Genomic DNA, 23,750 nt, shown 5'->3' with positions numbered 1-23,750 from the left:
TTGTGTTCAATATTGCATTGGTCAGTGACTCAGGTCTTCTAAAATGCAGAGTCTGGGTGGGGGAGGTTTCTCTAGTATGGAAAGATTACTCCCAGTCTCTGTGTCCCTGAAACACTGAGAAAACAGATAATGCACATTGATATGGGAGGTTAACAAGCCAGAAATACAAACATGTCCATCTCCTGTTGGCCTTTTGAGGATCTAAGGATCAGAAATAGCCAGTTCTAATTTCTCTTAGAAATTTCCAAGGGTTGAGGTAAATCAAATTATCTCTTTAGTTGAACTTGTTTATGCCAAAGGAAAGTAATACTCTGTGGGTGCAATCCAGCACTTTGAAATTTATAGATTGGAAGTGATATGAGAACCAAACACTGAAAACCTTGGCACAAATTGTGAGATTTATCCACTTTCTACCACCACCCTCAAATCCAAAGGGAAGGAGGATTATGATAGTTAGGAGATATGAAAACTGGAGGGGTGACTGGGCACTGGTTTGGATTGCCAAAGGAACTTGAGGTTAAGGGAATTATGAACCTGAGGTTGAGCAAAACTCCAAATGAGGAATGATACATGAAGGGGAAAGAGAAATGAATGAACTTCCGAGGTAGTCATAATGGAGGAAGCGGCAAGTGTGGACTAAAAGGACCTCACAGTAGTGAAGATTTTTTTTCCAGGAATGCAAGAACGAACCTCAGACAAAGAAGGGAGAATTCAATAATGGACAGGTTACCAAGGGCAGCTCTAGAACAGATTTCTCTGTGGGGTTTTAAAAATAAAATAGAATTTTATCTAGTCTAATGGCTGAAGGTGGAGAGAATATGCTGACTAATGAAATAAGAGTTTCCTTGTATGGGGCTTCAATTTAAGATTTACACTTTTAAAACTGACATGATGATCTTATTTGACCCCCCCCCCCCGCCCCAAATCTCTGAGAGGGCAGGGCCAACATTACATCACTAGTGAGGAAATCTAAAGACAAAGGGTTAAGTTCCACTTGGGAGGGGAGAGATGGAGGAAGGAAGGCAGATCTTGGAGGGTTTTGAATTCAGAGGGAAGTGAGTTTTTTTTGTTTTTTTTTTAAGAAAACGTTTGTTCCTTTCCAGGTACACTTGATTACTCACTGTTAAGTAGGTGGAAGTCGATGAATGGGTAGGAGCCGCGGCGTTCAGCAGGAACCCCCGTCTGACCCCTTAGTCGTACATCTCCTGGAAAACAGAAGATCCAAACAAATGTTTGAAAACGTTGCCAAGTGTATTCACTTTTCCTCTGTAAATCCTCTTACCCACTTATGTCACGGGAACTGACAGCAAATAGCAAGGGAAAAATGATTTCCATTCACCTTGCTCAAGAGAGTGCCATGTAGGAAGGGCTATTTAATGAGTGCTGAGCCTAATGAACTTGGCAAAATCTAGAAATGAAGCAGCGCTCTCTTTTAGATTTGCCTGGATGATGGGTCTGTGAAAATGTTAGTAATTTACAGAGTTTCACAGCCTTTGTGTATTTCCAAGGGCCATAAAGATGAAACATCTTAATGCGGAAGGAAAAATGGTGTGCTGAGATTAGAGCTTTTATTCTTACTAGAAGTTTAATCACCCACAGCGTCGTTTCTCTTGGATTTAGCTCACTTGTTTTCTTTCTTTCTTTTTCTTTTTTTTAAAATATATCTTTATTGATTTCAGAGAGAGGAAAGGAGGGAGAGAGAGAGATAGAAACATCAATGATGAGAGAGTCACTGATCGGCTGCCCAGCCCGCACCCCGGGCATGTGCCCTGACCGGGAATCGAACCCCGATCGCCTGGATCCTGGGTGGACGCTCAACTGCTGAGCCACGCCCAGCCGGGCCTTAGCACGCTTGTTTTCTGACTGACGACCACTTTCCTGGTTCCCCAGGTTGTGTCACTGACGTGCTTCAGAACCTGCCGAGAGGAAGGCCAGCCTAGCTCCAGGTACTTGACACTTCGCCTCCCTTGGACATACGCTAGTCTGGAGAGTTTCTATTGCTTATTTGTAGGTTTCTTTTAATGCCTGTGTCACTTTCCTTTTTGGTGTGTCCCGCCTTCCTGATCAAGGGGGGAAATGAAGTATAGTGGAGGGAGCCTGGACTTTAGAATAACATAGACCTTGAATAAAGCAGGTCTTGCCTCACTTCAAGGTGTAATTGGTTGGAGAATATAAAATAACACTTGCTGCCTGGCAATAAATGCTGGATTTATTGCCTTCTACATTCCTGCAAAGTAGGAATCATGTGAATTGCATGTTCTGCATTTTTTCATAGTGCTTTGTGTGTTGTCTGGTACTTAGCAGATTCTAAGTGACAAAGATAAATGGAAATACCGAATTCCCAATTAGTACATACAACATGAAATCAGAAGAGAGATAAAAATACATAACACCTAATATAATATATTTCTGAATATCTGAATCAGGAACCGTTTCTTCCACGACTAATGGGCCTACTCCCATAATCCACTACTTCCCAGACATAAGGTGACACTGTGACCTCAGCCTGAGAGTGGAGAAGAGGAACAAGTCTTTTTAACTCCTGGGGTTAACCAGGGCCTGGCTGAGATCCTCATTGACCGTAACCCATGCAATTGACAGTGTTGAAAGTATCCCTCATAGGTGAGCCTTGTGTGCACTTGAGAATATAAACTGCAAGCTCTGAGCCCTTGGGCTATTCTCTACTTAGAATTTTATATTGGTGCCTTATTTAGTGCTTTGTATAATCTAATGTTGTAGTGATATATTGATATTAAAGAATGTTACAATTTATGGACTATAGTGAAGTGGGAGGAGGAGGGAAGAGATGGAAAAGTATATTTAAAATATGAATATAATCTGACATCAAAGAAGGGAATGCTGTTAGCATTTGATAAGTTTGTGGGGTGGGTGGTCAATAGTTAGAGGAAAGCCACTGGGAAGAGTTGAAGGGTTTACCTCTCTTCAGCTGCTGTCTTGAGCACCCTCTATTTGTAAATCTCTAAAGAGTTGATGAAGCACATTCACAAAGTTCACAGTATGTTCATTTTCTTGTTTATCTCATTAGATCCTCACAATAGCCTCATGAAGAGAGGCACTATTCTTCTTACTTTATAGGTGAGAAAGTAGAGACCCAGAGAAGAAAGCGAGGGACTGCTGTTCACCCTCCTAGCCCCAGCTCAGGGCTCAGGTCCCCTAAAGGCACTCAGTAGATGCCTATTGACTTTAATTGACTGCCTGAGTTTATGGTGCTTTAAACTTATAATTAGCAGAGCTAGTCCTTAAATCTAGGTTGTTAAACTTCACAGGCTGAGCTCTTTCCTCAATACCATTGGTTTCTAACCTTATAGAGTGTGCACAGCTGGTTTTTAAAATGAAAACAAAAATTACAGACCGCAGATGACAGAAGCTGTACTATGAGATAGTACAGCCAGTGAGATAGTACAGCATGGTAAAATGATATAAGAAATTCAGCACTACCTATAAACGAATTTACATTTTATAAATGATAGAAAGCTAGACATATACTTGAAAAATCATGCAGATGAGACCGTGTTAATTTGGTTTACAAAGCCTGCTGGGCTTGTGGATTTGCTGACCTGTTTTGTCATCCTTTTGGGCTTCTCCTAGGGGTTTCAGGCTCACCAACTAGAAAGCATTTCTCCACTAGTATTTTTTTCTTAGTATTACCAAAGAGTTCCTCTTAGTTTTGTAGTCCTGAGAGCACGGTGCTCCCAGGAAACTTCTGTATAATATCAATGTAAGTTTTAAAGCCTCTGTCAGAATTTATTCCATTTGTCCATCTGAGAGTAAAAAGAGAGTGATATGCCAGGAATCAGGGAACTCCTGTTACTGAGAGGATCAGCATGTCACCATCTTGGGTGACCTTGGGCAAATTAATAACCATTTTGAGGTCCAGTTTTCTAATATTTAATTATCATAATTATAGCAGTTTTGCCTACTCCAAGGGGCTGTTGTGAGGAAATTATAAGGTGCATGAAAATAACACGATAGTTTACATTTATTGAATATTTATACTCTGCTCAGCATTTTACATGCCTTTTCTCATATCATCTACCCAACAACCCAGTGAAGGAGGTATTATTATTAGACTATTTTACAGGCGAGGAAACTGAAGCCAGTGAAAATTTGATAATTTGTCTGAGATCATAGAATAAGTGTGGAGCTTGAGCTCAAACTCAGCATTGTCTCCAGTCTCTATGTTCTTACCCATCCTCCCAGATTATCAGGATAAAAAGTACATAACCAGTTTAAGTATTCCTTTTTTTGAAAAAAATAAAATAAAAAAAATCTTTATCGATTTCAGAGAGAGGAAGGGAGAGAGAAAGAGAGAGACAGAAACATCAATGAGAAAGTCATTGATCAAGCCCGCAACCCGGGCATGTGCCCTGACCAGGAATCAAACCTCGATCGCCTGGATCCTAGGTCGATGCTCAACCCCTGAGCCCCGCCCAGCTGGGCTAAGTACTATCTTTTGATTACCCAAAGGTATCCTTTGATTGTGCTTTGCCAATAAACCAAACATATATTCATCATGGACCCTGGAAACTGAATCCCGGGGGAATCTACCCCCTTGGTGGATCAAAAGTCAATCAGACGGATGTTGTTTACTCAAACAGCAGGGAAATGGGCTGTAAAATCAGGCAACCAGATCCTGCTCGGGATCAACAAGGCATCTGTTATTTTCAAATAAGAAATGGGAAGCAATTATTAAAAACAGTATTTAGCAAAACTGAAATTACCTGGCAACAAATTTACTCAAACTCTTAATTAAGTAGAGATTTCATAATACAACCCTACTTTTTGGAAAAAGAGACAAATAGCAACAATAGCAAAGATACCTAAACAAACAAACAAAAAGCAGCAGCAGCAACTACAAATCCCATACCCGAAAGCTTCCTTTCAGTGCTACGCTATAACTACAATTACAGTCTCAAAGCGGATTACTCATAACCCTAATGATGGCCTGTAGATGTAGTAAATAGTTGTTTTAGAAAAGGGTTAAATCACGTTAACAACTAGTAAAGCAGCAGGCAGGGCATTTTAAGTGGGCTAACAATGCATTTTAGAAAATTTCCAATGAACCAAACATTCCCTATCTTGAGTATTCTATTTCACTGAAGCTCTACTATGGTAAAATTAACAATTTCAGTATATATTTATAATATAGAAAGATCCTGCTCCTTCTCCTTGCTTTCGTGAAGCTAAATTGCTTCAATATGCTTGTGGGAAGAGAGAAATAATTCAGTTAACTACAGTCCCCGGAGGAGCGGAGGCCACTGGCTGATGTCCGAAGAACAGAACAAGTGGCGTCCTGCTGAACTGCTTTTACTGGCCGTGGTCTCAGGCAATCATCTGTTTACCTAAGGCCTAATATCCAAGCTAAACAATTATTTTGACTATTCATTAGGCCCTCGTTTGACTTAAGCGACTTTCTTTCTGGCAAATGAAAGGCGCCGTGGAAGCGGGTGGGAAGCGTTGACAGCTCCACCGTGTCCTCAGTCTGTTCTCATTGTGTTCCAAACCGAAACAAACTGCAGGGGAACTCTTAGTTTTGAAAGGGCTGCTCCTCGTTTGCGCCTTCGGGCTGAAAACATAACATGCCGTCCTTGAGTATGTATTTAAGGCTGCAAACACAGGCAGCGAGCTGAGCTCCTTGGCTCCAGGAGCCGAGACCTGGCGACAGCCGCTCGCCCTCCCAGGGGACGTGGGTCCGGGATGGACCTCTTGCCCACTTGGCCTCTCGAGCCGTCTCTGTTTAATCAAAGCTTGTGCTCGGGAGCAGACGTTATGTGGCCTCTTATGTAACTGGCAACAGAGCGGAGACTCTGATGGTGATGACAACTTACAGTGGCTGAGACACGGGCCACATGACAAGAACCAGGCTCGGGCCCCATCGTGGTGTCAAGGTCACTTCGGGGGGGGGGGGAGGAAAGGGACAGAGCAGTAGCTTCTATGTTCCCATCACCTCTGAGATGGATGAACTGGATAATGGCAATGACTGCAGAGGACATGGCCTGGGGATGCCCAGCAGGGGTGTCACGGGGACTATGAGACGGTGGCAGTGTGAGAAAGATTCAAGTCCAAATACAGTGGGAGAGAAGAAGCTCTCAGAAAGGTCCCCCTCGAACTTTCTTAGGCATGGCTAATTCACGTCACTGTTGCAAACTTGCACAATGAAGGCAGAGAGAACCCAGATCCCCAAATCTCAGACAAGGACATTGACCAGGCCGCACCTCCTGAGCCACAGCTCTGCATACTTCAGATGACTACTCTCAATTAGCAAATGAATTATTTCTCCCAAGATGTTTATCTAGTCTAACAAAACAGAGGAAGTTTGTGCAATTTAATCACTCCATAGATTTATGGGCCAGTCCAGGCAGCCGGTGGAGATAACTCAGGCAGAGGTGACTGCTCCCAGTGCTGGGAGCTCGCACGGGGTCCAAGGAGGCTGATTGGAACCAAGTCTCTCCTCCCGAGGTTCAGATCTGCTTTCCTTTCTCGAGTGAGCCTGGGCCTGCCTGGTCACTAAGGGCTACGTGCTGACCGGGCTGAGCAGGAGGCTTCCTGTCCATTGATCTCTTGCACTAACTGTGTATTCCTGGGCTGTCCCTGAGAGAGCTTTGCATGTAGAAAAGAGAAAAACCAGGAGTTAGTTGTCCAGAACCACACTTTTGGCAAAAGAGAAAAAATAGTTTTCCGTGTGTGTGAAAGAAAGGTCTTTCTTCTCTTTGTAAAAACCTTGATCTTTATATAAAAGTAGGAGAAAAAGGAAGTTTCCTCAAGTCAGACTCTCTAAACAATAGTACGACATTGCAACTTTAGCTTAGAATTATTAAATCCTTGGGACAAATGTGCATTTTGGGACTCGAGTGCTGTAAAAGTGAATATTAGACAGCAGGTAAGGAAGGTTTTAACTCAGATTAGACATTCTTCAGCTTGATGGTTTTTCAGACGGAAAATGAGGAAAAAAAGTTTTCATCACCAGGAAGACAGGCATCTAATAAAAAAGGTACAGAACAGGATGCAGCAGGAACGCCTGCAGAGAATTCCACGGAGCTGTACAGGAACGCGAGAGAACACAAAGAACACGCCTCCTTCCGAAGCCCGAGAAGGTGAGGAGTAGCCGGGGGTGTTGGAGGGAAGATGTGAGCTGGGTCTGCCTTAAGTAATGCAAATGCCGCTGCAGCTTGTACGTCACTCACTGACTTCTGGGGCAGCGCTTTTTATCATCAGACTCTTACCAAAGCAAAGTCTGTTGTTTTTTTATAAATGTACCACACACACACACACACACACACACACACACACACACACACACACACACACAATGTAGGCACTCAAAAACTAGTAGCTAGTATTCATATGTTTTTAGTGTCCTTCTGAGATTCCTACCCCTCCTCAACCTCCCTCTGCCATGATAGTCAGTATTACTTGGGAGGATTTCTAAGGGAGGGGCTGTTTAAAGAACTGTATGTGTATAATCTGGTTATTTAGTCTACTCTCATGACAGTCCGCCTGAGGGAGGTGTGCGGATCATCCCCATTGCACTGGGGAACACACAGAGCTTGTGACTGAATTGGGTTCAGAAGCCAGGTGGCCTCCGGAGCCCTTGTTCTCTAAGCCATTGCTGCTCTGGGCACGTCTCCATTCTCCACAACAGTGGCAGGGAAAGATCACCCATGATGTTATTTATCATTTCCTCATCATCCCATGCTGTGTTTCTCCTCTCTCTGCTGGGGAGGCCTGGGCTAATGGCAGTGAGCACTATGTGCGAGGAAAGCTGAATGTCTATCCAAGGGCTTCTTCACAGCAGCTTGAGAAGCCCAGCGAACGGGGGTGCAGTGGACCATGACTCAGGGATGAATGAGTCCCTGATGGGTCAGGTTAGGCCACAGGGAGTCTAGACTCCACTAGAGATCTAGGTATCTTGCAGGTCAGTAGAACTTTTGGGTAAGGGGATCAGCAAAAGATCCAGTTCTAGGGCAGGCTCAGAGGGGACCCTAGATTAATTCAGTTCATTTAAACAATGCTCATTCAGTTCATTAAACAAAACATTATACAAAGTGTTAGAAAGTAGATGGGGGAAAAGGAAAATAGAAAATCTGTAAGATGCCTTGACACTCAGAGAGTTAATGATCTAGCAGAGAATCACAGAAATGAGCAAATATGGCATAAGCCGGAAGGAGTCTAAGTTTTAATGATACTGAGATACTTGGGTTTGCGTCTCTCAGAAGTGTTGTGAGGCTTTATGATTTTATATGGATAAGTAACTTGGAGATTTCCAGATCCTAACAATTCTTTAAAATGTTTCACTTAATATTGTATACCTGAAACCTATATAATATCATTAACCAGTGTCATCCAATAAAATAAATATAAAAAATAAAAAGTCTCAGTGGAATTTAAAAAGAATCACTTAATGTTAAATTTAAAAAGTTAACATAATTTTACATTTGAAAGGCCTTCACATTTTAGAACTATAGTTGAAGGCAAGACTTAGACTCTCACATCAGGTCTCTAGTAAACAAATTTCTATGGATACAGGCAAACAATTTAAATCAACAAGGCTCTTTTCAGAAACCACTTTCTATTAGGAAGAGATGTCCTTTGTACCTGATGAGTGTGTTAGCTTTCTGGGAAAATAATCTATACAGCAGAGGAGGTGGGGGAGGAGAGAGAAGAACAAGGCATAGAGGGAGAAGGGAGGAGAGGAAGGGAGAGGAGAGAGAGGAGGCGACAAAGAAAATGGACATGGGGAGGAATTGAATACTGGGTCTGAGGAATAAAAAGGTACCGGGGATAATTCTTAGATTCCTGTCTTGCATAACTAGATGGCTGGCTGTGACAGTCAAGAAAAAGGGAAATCTCAAAGAGAAGTTATCTCATGTCTTTCATTTGATAAATGATATTCAATATAAAGGATATTTATGATACATGATATTTTTAGTAGGCAATACAAAGGTGAGAAACCTTTGGAAGAGTTTTGGCCTCATGGAGCCTGAAGTCTACCGGAGGAAACAGTACAGAACAATTATATGCATGAAAGTAAACTTGGAACTTAGGATAGTGGAACAAAAGAGATGTAATTGGGTCAATACATTTATAGTGAACTTCACCTTGCCAGGGAGGTTGTTTTGAACTTCCCTGAGGAGGTGACATTTGATCTTAGATCTGGTGAATGAACAGGAGTTAATTTAAAATGAACATATGTCCCAATTTGCCCTGAAAAGCCTTGATTTATGCTTGTTGCCTTGCCTGGTGTAATTAGCAATAGTGTCCCTTTCACTCTCAAAAGTATTCTGGTTGGATTCACATTACACAATCACCCCTAGTGCAGCAATCCAAGCAGCAGGAGTGCAAGGGCAAAGGTGCTATGGGAGGAGGATGGCATACAGAGGGCACCACAGCAAGGCCGAGTGCATCACACCGAAGAGCACAAAGCAGATGTGGTGGAGCTTGGGGGTGAAATGAGGTTGGAGTGGTGTCAGGGTTTTGTAGGTCAGGCCGAGGAGTTTGACTTTATTCTGAGAGAATTAGCATTTTATGGGAATGTTATCAGATTTGGATATTGAAAAACAACATTGGGTGTAGTATGAAGAATGGATTGGAGGGGGGCAAGAATGACTAGTTAAGAGACCATTCTAATAGTCTAGGTGAGAAAAGATGGTAGCTTGGAAAGGGTGATGGCACTGGTAGAGAGGTGAATCGATTTTGGAGATATTTAGTAGGTAGAATTGACATGTGGTGAGGAATTGCATATGAAGGCCAAGGGAGGGGGAATTATCAAGGATAATTTCTAGATTTCTGGCTTGCATAACTGGATGATTGATTATGCTAATCACAGAAGTGGAAAATGTAGAAGAACCAGATTTTGGGGAAAAGTTTGTGTGCTCAACTTTGGCCACACTCAGTTTAGGTGTTTCTGAGATTTCAAAGCAAAAATGTCAAGTAGGCAGTAAGACATACGGGTCTGGGACCCAGAGGAATGTCTGAGATGGAGATATAAATTTGTAAATCAAATACAACTATGAGCATGTATGAAGTTGTCTGGGGAATGAGGTTAGAAGTGAATAGGCTCTAACATCCAGCCCTGAGCAGCTGAAGCATTGAGTGCCTTGCTGGAGGAGGGGTCTCTAAAGCGGAAAGGACCATCATGGAGGGGGAGGACATCCAGAAGCTTATGTCGTGGAAGAGAGTAGCTGAAGAGGGAGGCAATGGTTTTCTCATAGAGCTTGCTGAAGGGGTAAGTGAAACAATAGCTGAAAAAAGTCCTTTGGATTTAGTTGAGCGAGTGTAGTGAGAAATAGAAGCAGAGACCTTTGGACATCATGTAGAGCTGGGAAGTTGGGAGGGTTTTATTAAGGAGCTGATATTTAGATGGATCTTAAGTGATAGGTAAATTTTTGAAAAGTAGCACTTTATAGTGTTGGCTTCCAGTTGATCCAAATATGGTCACTGAAATGAAGGGAAGGGATTTTTAGGAAAAAATCGTGCTGATCTTAAGCTCAGTAGTAATCCTTGAGCTCAATAATAATAAAACATAATTAGAAAATTGCACAGATGATAAAACATTCCAGCTCATGAAAATACTTATACATTTTTGTAAAATATAGTGATGCCCTGTCCAATCACTTCCTATACTTAAATGCACTTCAAGAAAATAAAAAAAGCCTAGTGGAAATCACTGCCAAGAAAAGTGTTTGTTTGGACAAATAGGATGGGCACATTAATGAAAATCAATATAATTAATAAGATAAAATACCGACCAAGTCCCAATATCGCTGAATAATTTTTTGTGTGTTTTTTGAACTTTGAATAATTTGAGAGAAGTGTTTTAATGTATTGTTTGTTTTCATGTGCTTCTGAACTTCCTGATTCTGGCTGGGAACAAGGACAAACCTGCCAAAATACTGCAAGAAAATATGTTGCTGATCACGGGCAGGAAATACTCCAAGTCCCACGAGATAGCCTGTTCTTAGGAGACTTCCACACCAAGTCTGCTGACCTCAGGAGGAGCATCAGGCCACCGTCCTCACTGCTGGGGCCTGCTCAGAGCCAGGAGGTATTTGGGACTTCATTCCCGGGATGTGTGCCAACATGGCACTTGGGATTCTTTTAAGATCTAAGTGTTGTTCATTTTTTGATTGTCTTTCAGAAGGGAAACAGATGGCAAAGACCAGACTCGGTAGGGAAATGGTTGAATTGATTGTATAATATTCATGTTATAGGATGTTATTTTGCCATTAAAACCAGTTACTCATATTTCTTCCATAATAGCTAAGATTTATCGAGCACTTAGTATGTGCTAGGTATTGGTGGAAGGACTTTTCATGAATTAACTCATTTAGTCCTGTCAATAAGTCCCTTAGCCATAAGTGCTGTTGTTAATATCATACCTGAGAGACAGGGGTGTTCAGTTACTTTTTCAAGATGATATGGCAAGTGAGCATGAAGGATGCCTGGCTCCTCAGCCTGTGCTCCTAACTAATATGGTACAGTCCCTGTTACAATATGTCTTGATCTGAAGTGAGAGCCATGGTATAATGCTAAGGGAGGGGAGGTATTATATAGGGTTTAAAAACTGTTTCCCCATGCAAAGAAATCAATAGCATGAGAAGCCACTGGCTACCTCTATGAACTTGGTAAGTCTTAAGCATTCTGAGCTTCATTCAGTCTTCTGTGTTCTAAGGAGGGATAATGGCATCTGCCGGTACACCTCACGGAAGGAAGGGGTCGCATGAAGTCACATGGATAAAAGTGCTCTGTCAATCACTTTGCAATAAAGTTTTACTATTAAGAATATTCTTACTGATATTGCTACATAAACATTAAGCATATGTAATATGCTTTATATTTTATAAATTCTACATTGTATTATCCCTTATATGTTCTATAAATAATATTGCTATTGCTAGGTCAGTGTTAAACTACTCAAAGAGAGGAACATTATTTTTTGAAATGTAATTAAACATGTGAGTTAAGGGTGCTATCGTCAGATGTTCTTGGGAAACAGAAGTTTAACAAAATTAAACTTTAAAAAATCGCAAGCTGTTGGTTACATTGATTTTCTTACCCCCTACCCGCTGCCCACATTCACATGTTGAAGCCCTAACCCTTAGTTCCTCAGAATATGGCTCTATTTAGAGACAGGTCCTCCAAAGAGGTGATTAAGCTGAAATGAGGCTGTTAGCGTGGGTCCTAATCCGGTCTGACTGGTGCTTTTACAAGAAGAGAGAATGTGGACACATGAGGAGGGCCAGAGATGCACACGCAGAGAGGAAAGACCATGTGAGGGCACAGCAGGAAGGTGGCCACCTGCAAGCCGAGGAGAGAGGCCTCAGAAGAAACCAAATATGCCGCTACCCTGGTCTTGCACTTCTAACCCCTAGAGCAGTGAGAAAACAAATGTCTGATGCTTAAGACCCCGCCAGTCTGCGGTGTTTTCTTATGACAGGGGAAGGAGCTGCTTCTACTGGAAAAGAAGCCTCATCAGAATCGAGGGTTGAACACTCCCAGCTTCATCAGGGGCTTTCTATAAGTCCTCATCCCACTTTTCCGGACCCCATTCCTTGCAATCAATGCCCTCACTTTAACAGGAGACACCTTACCATGCTGGGCATTCAGTTTGTGTTGTAAATCAGCCACTAGCACGATGAGATTCGGGGCTTGGTTTTTAGGAATCTTAGCTCTGCAGCTGGACGGAACGAGTCTCTTTCAGGGCAGGATAGAAGCTTTCAGGTCATTTATGCAGCGCTCGAGGTAGGGTTTGACTCCCTTAGCCCATCCTTTCCTTCTTCTACTCTCTTCAGCAACATTAGGAGCCATCAGTCAACTTCATCATACTTGTTAGTTTGACAGAAATGTTCAAAGGAAACATCTACATGGTTACCCAGAAACTTGCCTCTTACAAGTGTTTGATTAGTACCCAATGTTGATATTTTGTTTATCTCTACCGCTGCAACACACCGTGTACCATCAGCACTCTCTTTACTGTGGGAAATGGAGTAATTAGCACCTTTAAACCTAATCAGATTAGAGAGTCAATTCTAGAAAACCTGAAACCAATTCAGAAAACTCATCCTTAAGATTCTATTACTCTAGAGCCACTCTTGGTACCAGAATCCTCATTAGTCAGCGTTTATTTGGAGGACCCTGACCTATACATGTGAGATCCTTCGGACCCTTCAGTATATTAACATCCACTGTGAATATTCCAAGAAAGTGAGACCATCCAGCCCTTCCCAACCACAGTTGTCCACAAAACATGTTTTTCAAGTATTTTCTAAGATGACTATTTTGGGGAAAATAATTAAATATATCCTGCTCTACATGGAGATTTTGTGTGAGTGGGTGAGTATGAGTGTGAGTGTGTGTGTGTGTGTGTGTGTGTAATATGTAGGTTAAAATCTTAGCACTGGAGGGAGCTTAGAGGTCCTCTGCCTTCTCTTCTCTGATACCATTGCTCCATGCATTCTTGTCTTATATCACTAAGTCTACAGCTCTGGATTGAATTTCATTTTGGGGCTCCAGACCAACTGGATATTTATTCATTTATTCCTCAGATATGTGTTTGAATACCTACTATGTGCCAGTCCCTGTTCTTGGTCCTGGGAATATAGCAGTGAACAAAACAGACAAGATGTGACTGCTCCTATGAGGCTCAGATTCTAGTAGGGAGAGACATAAAATAAACAAAATCAACAGATAAATTGCCTATAGGGACATGAGGTGGGTACTATGGGGTGAAATAAAGCAGGGCTGGATGGCCTGGATGGGATGGGAATGCCGTTTAAATAAAGGAAGGTCTATTTATTTAAAGACTGCTCTAAGGTGACATGGAGCAGACTTGAATAAAATGTGGGAGGTGCCATGAGACCATCTGGGAGGAGCATTTCAGGCTCAGGGAACAGCAAGCACAAGACCACAAGGAACATGCAGGTATGTTCTAGAAACAGCAAGGAAGCCAGCACCCTGGAGCTGAGGGAGTGTAGGGCAAGTGGGAAGAGATAAGGGCAGAGAGATGACAAATGGTGGACAAGGAGGGAAGTAGTGGATAGTTTAGGGACTCAGAGAGAAACAGGGAGTCATAAGAAGGTTGTAAATGAGAGAGTGACATGATCTGACTAATGTTCTTAAAGGGTCTGCTGGCTTCTCTGTTGTGAATACAGTGTTGGGGAACTTTATACATTTAATAGATCCCAAAATGAATGTGCTTTCTTTTCCTCTAAGCCAGGTCCTGTCTTGTGTCCTAGTTATGGTAAGTCTAGTCAGTCACCAAGGCCTGTTACTGTGTGACCTCTCCCCCCACTGCCCCACAGGTGGTTTTGTCACTCAGCAGGGTAGGCACTCTCTTAGGGCCTGAGTGTGCAGGCCCCTCTCTAGAAAAGGGTGCTAAGCCACAATAAATATTCTGGCTTCACAGAGATGACAGAAAATGGATCATGGCACATGGCCGTATGGCTACTTCATTCTCCAAGTTAACATCAATATTATAAGTAAGTATATAAAGTACAAATACATATATTTTGGGGAGAGGTGCATTTTGGAGTATTTAATGTTATCTGTAAAATTAATTAAACTTTTTTTTTTCAGGATACATATGGAAGAAAGACCTTGTAGGATATTGACTTGGAATAGGACTATTTAGGAAGCAGATAAAATATAAAACTTAAGATGCACTGGCTACTGTAGAAAGTGTCCCTGAGACCTGCATTTGTGTGACTGGACCTTGCTTGTGATAGGATCCACTGGATCATACATTAATTTGCCCAATCCGAACTCCGCTGGGCTCTGAATACACTCCTCCTCTGTTTGTTTACACAGCCATCATAACTAAACTTGGTGGTTAGTAAAGAGGAGCTACTCTATAAACAGAGGTCATTTGATGTTGTTATTTTAACCAAATAAAATTCAGACAACTTTTGCCTTTTTCTAGTTTTCTTACACTTTTCCTGTTCTCCATAATTCCACCAGGATTATTGACAGGAGTTTAGCAAATATATCTGGAAATAGTTGGGAGTATAACTCACTAGACCCAGAAGCTTGAATTTTTGCAAAATTGCCCTTGTTTTTATTTTGTCTGTTTTTCACTTTCTTTGGCTTCCATTCCAATCCTCCACATTGACCCTTTTAAAAACAAAGATGTACCTTTCCTTTTGAATTTATTCTTCTTAACAAGGAGAAAGACAAGAAATGGGTACTGAGCTTTTACTGCCTTCTCTTAGTCTTCTGCTGCTCTTAACGCTTTGCCACGATCCTAGACCATGGGCCAGTCCTTTTCCATCCTGTTCTTTAAAGAGCACTTAATAAATCCATTTAAAATCCTCTTTATTACTGATTTGCATCACACATTTATGTTTGCTTTTGGTTAGATGAAAACCCTCCTCAGTCTTTTGTGCTTGTTATTAATATTTTAAAAATATTCAAACATCAGTTCACTTTCATTGGCGTCTTTAGGTAAATCTCTCTATTCTTTCTTTTTGTTGTTAATCTTCACCCGAGGATATTTTCCCCATTGATTCTAGAGAGAGTGGAAGGGATGGGGAGAGGAAGAGAGAGAGAAGCACCGATGTGAGAGAGCTACATCAATCGGTTGCCTCCCACACTCGCCCTGCCCGGGGCGGGGAACCTGCAACCCAGGCACATGCCCTCGACAGGGAATCGAACCCACGACCCGTCGGTGCGCGGGCCAAGGCTCCAGCCACTGAGCCACGCCAGCCAGGGCAACCTCTCTATTCTTGATTATTGAGATATTTTGTGAGCTTAATATAATGAGATTTCTATGTTTCATATCTACAAACCCCAAATCTGAGAATATGTCTTAGCCGTCACTGGGAAAACAATGCCTGAATTAACTGAATGAATATACATTAAAATAAATTTGTCTGAGTTTTGTGTCCTTATCAAGTCTTATAGTCTTTTAGAATCTATTTTGATGACAACATAAATATCTCACTTTTTGGAATTCAAGTCTAATTAGTCCAGAATTCCCTGTTTCATGAATTGCCCTATACCACTTTCCTTTTGTGATGATTAAACCCAGGGAAGTAGTTCTTCATGCTCAAACCCATGGTTTTAATCTGAGAACAGGGACTGAAAAACCGATCCAAATGTACTGAAATGATTATTTTGGAGATAATAAATGAACAATAATCTTCCTTCTCAATCAGTGTTCACTGAGTACCTATTATAAGTCTATTATACTCATGTATTATTATAGTAAGTATTACTATGACTGTGAGCAATATAACAATGATAATAACTTTTATGCTACCAGGTGATATCAGGGGGACAATTTCTCTCAGTAAAAGTTGCTCAGTTTTTCACATCTAGTATGCTGCTTATGGCTTTACTCCTCCATCACTGTAACTGATGGGTGGGTTTATGTGCAATGTATAATTTCTTCTATACTGAGTACAAACTTGGTGCCTCGTATTGCTTATCATTGCAGACACTCAAGATTCTACCATCTGTATTTTTCTAAGACTTCCCTGCCTTTTCACTTCATAACATACATAGAAAATAACATTTGATTCCCGTTGGGTTAAATGTATTTGGTTGCTCCAGGCCACAGTATTTTGGACTTGGATCTTGGTTGTCTCAGGCTTGCCTGGCCTCCCTAGGGGTTGAAGGGGACCAATGTCTCAGCACACTAAAAACCCATTCATAGCACATCGGTTGGAAAACTCTGACCACTATAAATAAGACAACACTACCTGAAAACAACCCTCAAACATAGCTTATCATGTGTTTGAGATCATAGAATCAATCTACAAAGAATCTTACTATTACTCATCAGCAGGGGTTGGGTAGGGTGGAGTGTGGGTCATGGAAACTTAGAGTACAAGAGAGGGACCATCATTTAAAGCAAATGTTTTTATTTCCCTGGACTGACATGGCTATGTCCTGGAAAAAGATAAGCTCTTGCTCACCTTTAACCTTCTAGTCATGATTCAGTATGACATTTTCCCTTTTTTTTTCCACTGTTTTTCCAGACTGGTCAGGATTTTCCCTCTTCACCCCAGGATGGGAAGGAAAACAAAATTAGACTAACATTCTACTGTTTTACAACCATCTTAGGTCAGTTGTTTTCAATCAGATATTCTGATTTAAGGGGCCTGGAGTGAGTCTAGGCTTACGTATTTTATGAAGATTCCCAGTGACTTCAGTGGGGAGACATTGCTGAGAACCACTCTTGGGAATCAGTGGGATAACGGGAATTTTGCAACTGAGCACACATATGAAAGAACCAGCAAAGTAGAGAGGAGACATGAGGTAAAAGCAAATAGTACAGGGAGGGAATATTTATAATATGCATCATCTTTGGTCATTTCTGAGTGTGTCTTGCTGGGATTTGGACACTTCAGTAGGGGGAATGGGTTATTACTGCTCTGATGAGCTGGGAGAAACTTTGCGGAACAAATCAACTTGTGAAACATTTTGAAAAGATGAAGGTAGTAAAAACTGTGGAGTGTAAATACATAGGTCGGCAAAAAGAAGTGTCAGAGCAGCAAGTGGAGAAATAGATGGAGGAGTGGTTTGATTGGGGAAAGAGAACTGGCCGGAGGGGGGGAACAAGGAGAGCTGAGGAAGGAGAGATTAAGACTCTTGGCCCAATGAGAACCCTGGCCATTGAACAAAAATCAGGGCACTCTGCATAAGGCCTGGCTCAAACTTAGAAGAGTAATTGGCACATTTTTTCTTGGGTTGGACAATCAGAGCTAAGAAAGAACTTTGTCAACAACAATCCATACTCACACTTCAAAGCAAAATTATAACAGAAATAATTCAATGTAGTACCACTAAAAACTCTTTACTGATGAGACTAAGAGCACAATAAGATACAGGTACGTTTCATATTATTTAGTATATGGAACTAACAATTGAAATTCTGAAGAAAAGTAGAGGCAAGTATACAAAGCCTGTTTTATGGTATGGCACTGTGAAGCCATCTCTTACCCCTGCAACCTCTTCAACTAGAAGCACAGATCTCCAAATCTCTAAACAAGGACCTTTAGGTTTGTAGTGTACCTTCAGCAATAACTTATCACCAAATTTAGTGAGGACTCCTGGGTATTTCCTAGAATTCTCAGCATAGCTTCTTTCTCCAAGGTTCTCCATGCTTCACACAGGTTCACGCGTCATCACAGCTGGATGAAGGGACCCACACTACCCGTCAATGGAAGGGTACTATTTCTGATGGTTCAAAATGAACAGTCCTTGATGGGTTGTTCAAGGTTAACGTTAATATAGGACTGTTTGGGTTAGTTTAAAAATCTCCTTTGGTGTCTTACAAGATCTCAGAGAGTCTGCACAATCACTAATAGCCACTGTGTATCACTAAGATAGACTGTTTGGAAAAACGGAGGGTTCCAGGGGGATTATATGCCTGTGGTTGAGCAGAATATATGTAGCTCCTACCAAAGAGCTAAGCGTGCCTTCTGAGCACTAGAGAGAGAAAATAAGGAAGAGAGAAAAAGACACATGCAAAGAAGTAAATATTTAGAATGTAAGTCCTTGAGTATAAGTGTTCTACCTAAATGTGACAAATATATGTCATAAATTAAAAATGTCCAATAAATATTTTGTTATTTTATTTTATCCAAGTACATTTTGTTCCACTTGGGAAAATGCCCTATATAAAGATGCACAAAATGTTCACTTTGGCAAACTCATTTCCATTCATTTCTTGTTTTTCGGCATTCGGAAAATCTACAACGGTGTCAATATAACATTCTGATTATGTTTTTCAACTTCCCCATTCATTTACTTGGCTTTATACAAAAATAATATTCAAAAGATGGCCCCAAAGAAAATACGCTGGGTACCAGGGTCATCAAGTGAACAATTGCATCTTTCTCTGAGCCGGGAGCCGGGGAAATGGACCAAATTGCAGGAGGTAGAAGCACATGTTTGTAGTCGTCTCTTTTCTCCATTTTTAATAGCATGGAACCATTTATTTATTGACTGCTTGAAATAAATTCAAATAGAAGAACTCGTAAATGCTGTAGTCTCTGGTAAGACCTACCTGGTGCCAATCTTTTTTGTTATTTATGAGAGGGCCCCAGACAGCTTGAATGTCTACTCCGTTTTATCCAAGCATTCGTTTGTTGTGTGAGCTAAAGCCCCTTTGTCTGGAAAAGAAGCTGAATGATAATTCTCAGACTCGCAGTCCCCCTAGGGCTGAACTGGGGTCCCGTCGAGCCTCACAGTGAAGTGGGCTCCAAATGCGGTAGGAAATGAGGCACCTGTGTCCTCTGAAGGGTTTTACTTGTGCTTCAGTGTCTCTCGGTTAGTAAAAATATTTCACAGCTCCCTCTTTGTCCTGTGGGTAGTGGGAAAGGAGCAGAGGCTAGGGAGTGGGGGGCCTGAGGCAGAAGACCCCATTCTTGGAGTATTTATTGCTCCTTCCATTTACTTGGCTTTTCTTTTTCCAAAAAATTTTTTTGATTATCTTAGTTTTTAAATAATGGCTCTACTGAGATATAATTTACATACTACACAATACACGCATTTAAAATGTATAATTCAATAGTTTTTAGGCTATTCACAGACATGGGCGACCATCACCACAGTCACCTTCAGGACATTTTCATTACCTCAGAAAGAAACCCAATACCCTTTAGTTGTAACTCTTCCAGGCTCCCATTCATACCTCCCTGGGCCCTAAACAGTCACTAATCTACATTCTGTCTCCGAAGATTTCCCTCTTCTGGACCTTTCATATAAATGGAATCATAATATATGGACTTTTGTTCACTTGACTTTTAATCCCACTTTGCCTTAAGACGTTTTTGGTAATGTTGTTTTGTATTGCGCTTTGATAACTTTTTTGTTTTTAATCTTTGTCCAAGGGTATGTTTTTATTGGTTTCAAAGAGAGAGAGGAAGGCAGGGAGGGATGAGAGAAAGAGAGAGAGGGGGAGAGGGGGAGAGGGGGAGAGAGAGGGAGAAAGAAACACTGATGTGAGAAGCATCGATCGGTTGTGTCCTGCACGCTCCCTGGCTGGAATCGAACCTGCACAATTTTGGTTACCAACCAACTGAGCCACCCTGCCAGTGCTGTTTCGATAATTTTTAATGTGTCCCTGCCTCTTCTCCTCACATGGCTTATGCTCTCCTTGAGTAAGGGGCACTCAGCATACCCTCAATTAGTGTTTGTGAATTTTTAAACCAATTTCTGGTTTTCTCTCCTACTATCCAGAGAAGCGGTCTGTCACGTCCCTCTAAAACGGGCCACACTGCTTCACTCCCACATTACGGAGCAGCCTTTCTCTCTCTCTCCCCACCAGCATGACAACATGTTGTAACACAGACAGCGCGTGTGTAGCTCGTGCTGTAACGTGTTACCAAGTCCGGTCTTCGTTTCCCGCACGGAGCCTTGACGGCACCCAGCTCCACCTGCTCCTCTCTCTATCCTGGCCAATGCTCAGGAATGCTCCTTGGCAGCCTCCTTGCTGCCAGGTAAAGAAATCAGCTACAGCCCCTCCTGGGCACTGGCGCACTGGCAATGGGGTGCGTCGCCCCAAAGAATCGCCCGATTGCTCTTCCTTATGTGACTTAGAGAAGAGACTTGCCCCCACCAGGACTGACTTGCTGAAACCAAGGAAAGTTTCATCATTTTGCTTAGTTATTTATCTAAATTTCTGGGGTAGTTCTAAGAGCAAGAGATTTACCAATTTCAGATGTAAAACATCACTCTGCTTGCTTTATGTCTATGTTGCATTACAATCTCTAAGCAAGTATATGAGAACAAATTGCCCTCCAGCTAGGAATAGGTATACACAAGAAGGATTCTTTTATATCCCCTTTCGGAGAAGACTTTGCTGTCTAATTAGGAAGCATTGCATGCTGAAGACATTGAAAAGTAGGGACATGAAATTATGGCTTTTTAATTGTCTAACTTGATGCTTGAGGATCTCAAAAAACTGTTTATTTTCAGCTAGAGTGAAAGTTAACCAGGCCTTATTTTAACAGAATTGACTTAAATTCCAAGTCAGAATAAATTTTGGGGAAAATGTCTTTTGCTTTTCCTACTTTGTGGTAAACAAACTTAGAGGAAAATGTACTTTCGCTCTCTGCTTGGAGGTAAAAAAGTCTCTTAAGGAAATTTTGAAGTACTGTTTTTTGTAAGCCAAAATTTCTGGTTCCCAGTTAGGGAGCTTGAGAAAATGGACTGATGCATATGGGATGGTACATTAGCCACCGTCTGAAATTCACTTGGATTTGTTTATGTCTGCATTATTAATCAACATAAGATGCCCAGCCATGGTATAATCCACATTGAAATCACAAAATTATTTATTATAACAATGTAAAATGAAAGAGAACTCTGTTTCCCTTCTCAATATCCTTTCTTTCCCATTCCAATATATGAAGTGAGAATGGGTGGTTAAAGAGAGAAAAGTACATAAAGAACTGTGGGTACAATTTTGACACATAGAAACAAGAGGCCCTTTTCTAGTTGGCATGTGAAGGCCTCTTTCCCCCAGAATCTGGCCCAGGCTTCCTGCAGTTTGGGTGGTGATTGGCACATTCCTGTGCCAATGGGAATAACAGCTGGCTTCTCAATATTCTTCCGAAGCAGCTGCTCCATCCACCGTGGCGCTGTTTGCTCACGGCTTTAGTTGCTGACATTCTCAAGCTGTTGCTGAGTGTCTCTAATAACAGTCCTTTCCTTTTTACGTGTTTTTTTTTTTTTTTTAATTCTGAGTAAAATACCAGCATCTTTAATCCTTTGTCAAAGGAGATGCAATGAAAATTCACCCTAGGATGAAATGCACACTCGTAGTCAGATTGGGGTCAAGGTTTTGTAAATTACCGTAGATGTGTTGGTCAGGAAAAAGAGAAACTGGATTCCAGCATATACCAATATTCTAATATGTGCCTTTTCGAAAACTTTCAATACGGGGCCAATGTGGACTAAAAGAAGGAGGTGAAGGGAAATAGGCATATGGGAATATTTAAAAGCCATTCAGAAGTGAGCTAGAATGCTGCAAGCATTCGTAGTATCATATGAAACCTGGAAAGGAGCACTAACAGAGGAGTAGATGCCAGAGAAAGGTACAGACTAGTATTCAGACTAGAGTGTGTGCTAGAATATTCCCAAAGCACGGGAGTTATAACGCCAGTCACCTAGATTCACAAGCCAAACACGGAAAACAAAATGGGAAAATTTCTCTTTGACAAAGACCCATTTTTGTGGGGCCTGTAGTAACTGATGCAGATTAACTATCTGTTAGACAGATGTTAAAAATACTACGTAAGAAAAAAGCAAGCACAGCCTGGCAGAAGAGTGTGAAACTTGGTTGGTAAAGCAAAACTGAAAGGGTACTATGGGCAAACGTTCCGAGGATGGGTAATCCAAAAAACTCACAAAGCTGAGAGCTTAATAATCACTGGTGCTGAGTCGGCAGGGTGGCCTCTCCAGCTCAGTCCCCTCTGTCATCTCAGTGTCGCCCAGTGAGATGGAGTACTGCAAGGCCAGGGATTAAAGTGGGGGGAAGGACACGCATAGGTGTGACACCTGACATTTACTCCCCTGTGTTACAAGTGGAGTTGTTCTCGAAATATGGTGGGAGCTTCATGAATTCCTTTTACTTTTTGGTTTTGACTTTTCTTTCCACTATCTTGCTTCAGCCCTGCGCCTGTCCCTCTGCCTCTCCTGGACAGCCAGCATCCTGCTGACGAAAGTCAAGATTTCCATGCCTGCCTGGAGATGCTAACTGACTGAACGAGCCTTTGGCAGAGGGGGGTTCTCTGAACCCCCAGCCTCCCGGGGCCTTACAAACACAAGGCGAACTGCGCTACCACCTCAGAGGCTTTTGGCTTTGTTTTTTACAAATCCTCCTACACTTCAAAACAAACTAGTACGGGACAGCACTTCTGGCGTCAGTATTCAAAGTCAAGACATAAGAAAACAAAAGACAATTTCCTGACTCGTTCTGCCGTGTACTTTCTACGAAGAGACCCCTTTTTCCTCCTGCTTCTGAGAAGTGGGTGATGCAGCAGAAAAGGGGTGCTAACCCTAAGCTTCCTTTCCCACTTCAGAACCGGGGAGCTAAGGCAGGCCACGGAGGGAAAGGCTGACCAACAAAAAAGCCCTATATTTTTGGTGCATCAGTTACTGCTTCAAGACTCCAAAATGCGGCTAGTACAAGAGTGCATCTTAGGGAAAGATTTCTTGTGGGACTCAGCTGGGTGGGAAAAACACTGGGACGCTCACCTCCAGGATGTGCCCTGCCCACTCCACCCGGCGGCACTGCAAAGGCCAGAATGGAGCCCTAGGGCCGGCCCCGCCAGCCCGCGCCCCGGAGGGAAAGGGGGGCGCAGAGAAGGGTGGCAGTGGCGGGTGTTTGCAGAAAAGAAGAAGCCGTGGAGAGCTTGTGGAGTGTTTTTTCCATCTCCATGAACTGAAAAAAAATCACCCCACCCCCCACCCCCACACACACTTATTTGGAACCAGCTCCACTGCTAAGCTTTGATTTACTAAAGCACAACAAAAATTTCTCCCTGGAGGGGGAACGTAAATACTTGTACGTTTTAGACGACCTGGCCTACGACGAGATTCCCTTATCCAGCTGAAACACAATCGTATTTCACAGTTGGGAGGTGGTGTCTGGCAATTACTTTTTACAGCTACTACCTATGGAGCACCTTATGCTCACAAAATGTTTATTAACTAAGCCATAATTAACCCTTCTGTCAGAGTCTACTGATGTTTATCTTAAATCACAGAAACATGAAATT

At 42.0% G+C, this 23,750-nt stretch overlaps 1 protein-coding gene across 1 annotated transcript in view; it reads right to left on the bottom strand.

Annotated features, from left to right (window-relative positions):
• Positions 1-23,750, bottom strand: part of PDE7B (phosphodiesterase 7B) — a 248,756-nt gene that overhangs the window by 56,972 nt on the left and 168,034 nt on the right. The window contains exon 3 of the mRNA XM_087817773.1: positions 1,122-1,205. Coding sequence (XP_087673899.1) covers positions 1,122-1,205 — 84 coding nt within the window. The remainder of the gene's footprint in view (positions 1-1,121; positions 1,206-23,750) is intronic.

This window comes from Miniopterus natalensis, chromosome 5 (genome assembly GCF_054644295.1).
Source record: "Miniopterus natalensis isolate mMinNat1 chromosome 5, mMinNat1.hap1, whole genome shotgun sequence".
NCBI classification, from domain to species: Eukaryota; Metazoa; Chordata; class Mammalia; order Chiroptera; family Miniopteridae; genus Miniopterus; species Miniopterus natalensis.
Note: the sequence above shows the minus strand (reverse complement) of the source record. Positions and strands in the feature narration are given on the sequence as shown.